We start from the raw sequence: 6,655 nt of genomic DNA on the forward strand, positions 1-6,655 counted from the left end.
TCATCAGACTAGTGGTATAAGATCTAATAATGCAGATGTGGCATGAGATAGATCCAAGGACTTCAAATATATGTAAATATATTTTAAATATGCATATTTAAGTTATGGAAAACCCCACCTGATTTCTTTTACCAAACCTTACATCCCACTTTGGTTAACCTTGGAGTAAAAAAATAAGCTGTGCTGCTTTAGTTTACCATGGGCTCAAACAGGAAATAGAATGAAGCAATGACATATAAGATGGAGGTGCAAATCTTTCTAAACTTACCGCACATGGCCTTCCTCCAACGATATTGAAGCCTAAAGATCCAGACTCACGATGGAGTATAGCCATGACACTTTTGGTCTCTCCACCCTGAAAAAGAAGGAACATTATAAATGGTCCATTAATTCACGCATGCTTGTCAGTACCATACCATACCATGCCATGCCATGGCAATAAAGCAATTTTGAATTTATATTCACTTGTCTTTAAAATCTTGTATTTATTTCCATTCGGGAAGAAGAAACATTTGAGCCCCTAATGGGACATTGTGATAAATAAAACGAGAATTTACGAGAATCTGAGAGTTCTCCCAGAATTATATAGTTGTGTCATTATACTGTATACAATCTATAGGAAATGAAATCGTTTTTGAGTGCATGCTCGCTTTTTACGTATTCACGATTCCTTGTACTTTAAGAGCGGTGGTACTGAGTTGACCATACATTTTACAAGATAAGATATTTGTCAATGACGCTCTGGATCTGTTGCACACCAAATATTCTGACATCGTTCTGTCATCTCTCCTTACTCCTAATCTTCATTTAATACGTGAAATTGGATGTACTGTAAAGCAACTGACTACTGCAGCAAGCCTAACCATGTTCCTTCAGGGGCTCCGCAAAACACGTTTCTTATTTTTATGTGCCTTTCTGAGATCTGAACTTCGGGTCTCTAAAAATCTAACCCTTCAGTACAGAGTTGCACCTGTTACAATCATTAAACACCATGTTCTGCAATCTACACAAGTTGTCTCAGCTTAAAGCATCTTGGAAAAGGAGCTGTCAAATAGCCAGTGGATTTAAGGGTTAAGGCCTTGTTCCCTGCTCAATTGGTCGAGTATATTAATACATTTGCAGCAAACAGCTCTCTCAACAGATGAACGGCAGAACGTGGAGAAACAAGTGGAGTCAGCATTTTATTCCATGCTTAGGGTGCACTGCATAGATAGAATCAGTGACTAAAGCAGCTGTCATTTCTGTGTGCCACAGAATACAGTGTCTAAATATAATACAGACATCAATGGCATGCATGTACAGTGTCCTCTTTACTATCTTTGCTGAGTGTATGCAATGTACGTCTCCCAGTGAGGAATGCACCCCGCTGGACCAGGTCACCGGAACAAGTCCCATAATTCCACGGGAAACATGTCCATAGAAGGAAGCGACAGCACTTAAAATAAATGCAAATCTGAGTTGTTAACTGGTATATAATAAAAATGTAGAAATTGTCTCATCTATAGAAAAAAATCTCTTGAATGGCAAAAACGAACAAACAAATAGAAAAAAAAGCATAAATCATGTTGAAATGCTCTAGTGGTGATATGAAAATTCTTGTGATATCATTTTCTTTTCCTCCAGAGCAGCTGGATCAACAGCCCAGCATTCAGCAGACAGGCCCAATCCTGCAAATGTCAGCTCCCCATCATCGCCCTCCTTTCCCAGCCCTGCTTCAACTCACTTGACTGATGAACCATGTGATGGGAACAGCAAAAGAGACTTCATTCCCCAGCAGGAAGGCAGTCACTGGCACTAAGACATCATTCAGAGCCCATAAACATGTTCACTCACTGGGAGGTTGCCTTAGGATCTCATGCTCCTTCACAGAGCGGTCAAGGGAGGTTATCTGTCACAAGTGTAACTCACTGACATTTTTCCATGCTCTGATGGAGTCCTGAGGTGAGAATATATTATATCTAATCTGAAGGACAACACACATGCCAGAACAGAAGTTGTCATAGTACTTGATTTAAGGCATGGAAAGGACATACAGCACTAACAAAAAAGTGCCATAGTAATGCATTTGTTTTCTTATTTGGGCAGGATGGATTTTTTTAGTACCTAGACTGCGCCAAAGTGCCACAGTCTTACAATCACTTTACCATGGTCCCGCTCAAGCACTGACGTAGCCTAAAGACAAAGTATAAAAATACTGTAATTTTATTAACTTATTTTTTTAGTATGCTACCTTTTGAAGTCTAATGTGCAAATAGTACCTACCTAAACATTTCTCGAGTGTTCCCTTAGTGACAACCTCAAGCATCTTTAGCCAACAACAGCGAACAACATTTAATAGAGCTCTTTAAATGCCCCCAAAAAACAATGTAAAACACAATATAACAATATGTTTACATTGCAAGCTAGCCTAGCAACTCATCTTTCAGGGCTGGAACTTAGAAGGAAACATAACAACAGCAAACACTCAAAAAAAAAAAGAAAAAAGTATGAGCCGTGCGTGCATCACAACAAACAGAACCCTTGCATTAAAGGCACAATATGTAATTTTTGCTATTAGAGGTCACTTATTCAAAACAAACGTGTAGCTTCATAACGCCTTGATTTTTGCGTAATCATGGGATTTTAATTCATTAGCTCTTCCAGTTCATTCATGGATGAGCTAATGTATTAAATATTTATTAACATTACTCTAGTATGAAGCAGGGTGGGGCTGAAAGCCGCTGGAGCAGAACGAGGCCGCTGGAGCGATTGCTAATGAGAGGCTTCTTCCGGTTATGTGTATGAGGGTAGTGCTGTTTTATCAAGTTATTAGGTGTTTTGAAAGTTATAATGCTGCTCTCTGTGTTCACTTGGCGGCTACTATGAGACACTTGTACATTGCAGTTTGCTAGATATTAGAGCTATCAAGAGTAAATCAAGGAAAGGTAAATCAAGAAAAGGAGATTTAAACATTAAGACTAACCATGTTGAACAATATAAGAATCAGTTTTGTGTCGATGAAAGTATCCAAACAGTTGCTCACTGTCTAATAAAACACATATAATGCGTCTTTGGTGTTTTCATGTTTTCTACAAAATAAAACTGGAAATTGAGGGTAACTTGGGTATGTCTTTGATAGTCGACGCACAGACTCAGTCCACGTCCTGGTTAAAATTACTTATTTCTCTGGATTCATTATTGGAAACATTTGGAATAATGCAACAGGTCAAAATATATCACATTGTTTTAGTGTTTTTTGGATATTTTGAATCCAAAAATATTACATATCTTGGCTTTAATATCAACAATAATAATAACAACATTAATTTCCATAAAGAGTCTAAAAATCGAAAAGTTTATATAAGAGATGTTGTGGTGCATAACCTGCTTATTTCCAATGATCGTTTGAACCTGGGTTTCTTTAAAGGCGAATGAAAAACACGGAGTGTAGCTAGTGAATTGGAACTATTTGAGCGCGGACGGAAAACGTCCTTCCGCTCCACTTAAATCCGTCGTTCCAGGCCAGGGTTTAAGTATGCGAGTTGCTTGGACTACACAATGACGCAAAGGCTTTGGCCTCTTTCTTTTGGAACTTTAGTTTTTTTGCTGGCGGAGAAATATACCAAGGCACTGCCAAATATGTGCCTGAAACGTAAGTCACTGGATATTAATTACTTGTCCAAGCAAGTTTCCAAAAACGATAAAAGTAATATCACACTCGCAATCGACAAGTTATATCAACAGAGCTGTGGTTCTACAGCATCTTTCTTGAACGTAACGTTACCTGTCTATCACAGCAGAATTCAGTAGGCTACACTCGAGTGATATAAAGAGTAAAAATCTAAACACTGACTATAAAAGTTTAAATAAATAGGTGGCATCCCAATACTTATATAGCCTACTGAGATAAAAAGGGAAAACCACATCAAAACTTTTTTCATTGGAACAAAAATAAAATCAACAATATAAGAGAAACAGCTAATTTGAAGGTACAAAACAGATCAGAGTTTCCGATAAAATATCATAATTAGCCTACCATAACCTTAGTAGTAGGCTAACCCACTGTAAATTATGAGATTTCATTCAAGCAGTGTAGGAGCTTTCAGAATAGTTTCGCACCGTTTGTTATTCATTAATGGTAGGCTACGTTTTAGTGTTATTGTTGATTAGCCTACTATGCCATGGTAAATATTTGTAAGCGGTATTAAAGTGCTCTCTTACCTTACAGGGTGGAGAGAGACTCTTGGACAGCGAGTCAATCCTGGCGCTGTATTCAGTGAATTTCTTCTGATACTTCAGCGCTGTCATCTGAAGCTCGTTATGAACAGCCGACAGTTGCGCTAAAAGTGATTTCTCTCTTTTAGTCGATTTCAGAGCTTGTTTCTTAAGCTCCTTATCCAAGCTGACAACTTTCCCTTGCAGCGCGCCGTTGTGCGCTTTGAGGGCTTTCAAACAACAGTGGCTGTCCAGCTTCTGCTCCTTATGAGTGAGCATCAATCCGCATCCACTCTCGCATATCCCGACCGCTCTGTAATCACACGATTCACGCATGTGAGCATCCATATCTTTAAGGTTCAGCACCTCGCTGCAGCCCTTATTCCTACATTTGGCAGGGGAATAATCGCACATCTCCGCGTGCTCCGCCAGATGCTGTAGTTTGACGATCTTCTCGCAGCCCCGCGCGTGATTGTCACATTTAATGTCTAACTTTAATATTAAGTTTTTGAGAGGGAGGACGTGGTTGAGCTCTTTGGTGGAGATCCTTTGGCATTTGACCGGGCAGCTGCTCTGCTGAACGACCCACGGCAGCACACAGCCGGCGCAGAAGACGTGACCGCACGGGGTAGTGAGCGGGTCCTCCAAAACTTTATTACACAAGTTGCATTTGAAGTCTGGGTCCACAGCCCCTTTGAAACGATCCAACTCAAATCCCATTTTTTATGTAAAAAGAAAAGAAAAAAAAGAAAAAAGAAAAACCGGGGCTCCCACGGAATAGCACAGGGGTTTAATCACTCTTCGGACTAAGTCATTAGAAGAGCTCAGAGAAACTGAGTAGACCAGTACGAGCACTTCTACTGACTGAACTAATTGCCTGATACTTCCTATGGGGGAGAGAAGTGTTGCAGATTTGGGTACCGTAACTATCAGAAGAACTGCGCACTCAACAAGTTTGGACACTTAAGCCAAACTTTATGAATGTTGTTCACCCAGATGACAAAATACCAAGGCAAAAGTTGCCTTTATACAAAGAAATATAGCTGCAAGCACACTTAAACATAAACCTGGGAACACACCTTGTAACATAAAAAAAGTTTATTCGTGTTAAATGAACGATAAAACAGAATTATTTTTTGGGGTGGTTTGTTGTCAAACTTTTTACTACAGTAAACATTTTTCAGTCAGATTTTTTGAAATTCATTACATTTTATTTATTTAATTTATTTAATATGTTTCTTTAAGATTTTAGAATTTGTTTTCTATATGTGACCCTGGACCACAAACCAGTCATAAGGGTACATTTTTTGACATCAAGATTTATACATCATCCGAACTGAGCTTTCCATTGATGTGTGGTTTGATATAGGACAATATTTTGCCGAGATACAACTATTTGAAAATCTGAGGGTGCAAAAACAATTCTAAATATTGAGAATATCGCCTTTAAAGTTGTAATATTTTTCAATGCATATTTTTGCAAATAATACATTTGTATATATTTACAGTTGGAAACGTACACAATATCTTCATAGAACATAATATTTAATTAATATCCTAATGATTTTTGGCATAAAAGAAAAATCATTTTGACCCATACAATGTATTGTTGGCTATTGCCACAAATATGACTTTTATGTTCCAAGGTCACATAGGTGTTTGGGCAGATATGATTTTCAGTATTATTAATTTAGCATTTTTATGATTTTGCATTCACATTTAGTATCTTTCTGTAGCATTTTTGTACCAAGACTTTTGTCTTTTTTTATGTGTCATGTGATCTTTGATTTTTCACCTGTGAGTATAAAAAAGGCTTGTTTGTTGACTGCAATATGTCTGATGAAAAGCCTACATGCTCGAAACTTAATCCGTGTGAGTCATATATATATATATTATTTATTTATTTATTTATTTGTGTGTGTGTGCATATTTTGGAGCTTTAGTGTGGCGACTTTGGTGTGGTGTTTTTTAATATAATATTTAAAATACTTCAAAATAAATTATATTTATTATAGGCTACTAAAGTCTCCATCAAAACTGACAAATCTATATTTTATTTTTGGAATATTGCAGTCTTTATTAAAATGATTGCAATAGCAAACCACAACAATCTAGTTAATTCCCAATGGACAACATTTAGTCACACAATACTTTTTTTCTTGTTCAGGAATTGAGACCGATATATGTCACATTGGGGAAGGAAATACTACCGCAGCTTCAATTTCATGGTAACTTTAACTCAGCTATTGCGACATTTGAGAATACACATAACCGGAAAAAAGCATAAATCACTAAATAAAGCTGGGGTTAGAAACATGTTTTGTGTGCTTATGCAGAACAGCTGAGAAGCGTACAGATTTCAAACTCTAAAAGCCCCAAAGCTAAAGATGCTCCCTCACATTCCCTCGGTTTGCATGAGTGGCCAATGATGCCTCTTAGGGGGGAAATAATCATCTGTCTG

At 37.7% G+C, this 6,655-nt stretch overlaps 1 protein-coding gene across 3 annotated transcripts in view; it reads right to left on the reverse strand.

The window, feature by feature from the left end:
• The window catches only part of pdzrn3b (PDZ domain containing RING finger 3b), a 115,931-nt gene extending 110,882 nt beyond the window's left edge, over positions 1-5,049 (reverse strand). For all 3 annotated transcript variants that reach the window (XM_067460224.1, XM_067460225.1, XM_067460223.1), the window contains exons 1-2: positions 4,201-5,049; positions 269-355 (exon numbers count right to left, since the gene is read on the reverse strand). In XM_067460224.1, coding sequence (XP_067316325.1) covers positions 269-355; positions 4,201-4,914 — 801 coding nt within the window. In that variant the 5' untranslated portion in view covers positions 4,915-5,049. The remainder of the gene's footprint in view (positions 1-268; positions 356-4,200) is intronic.
• Between the last annotated feature and the right edge of the window lie 1,606 nt (positions 5,050-6,655).

The sequence above is a fragment of the Pseudorasbora parva genome, chromosome 12 (genome assembly GCF_024679245.1).
Source record: "Pseudorasbora parva isolate DD20220531a chromosome 12, ASM2467924v1, whole genome shotgun sequence".
Lineage (NCBI taxonomy): Eukaryota > Metazoa > Chordata > Actinopteri > Cypriniformes > Gobionidae > Pseudorasbora > Pseudorasbora parva.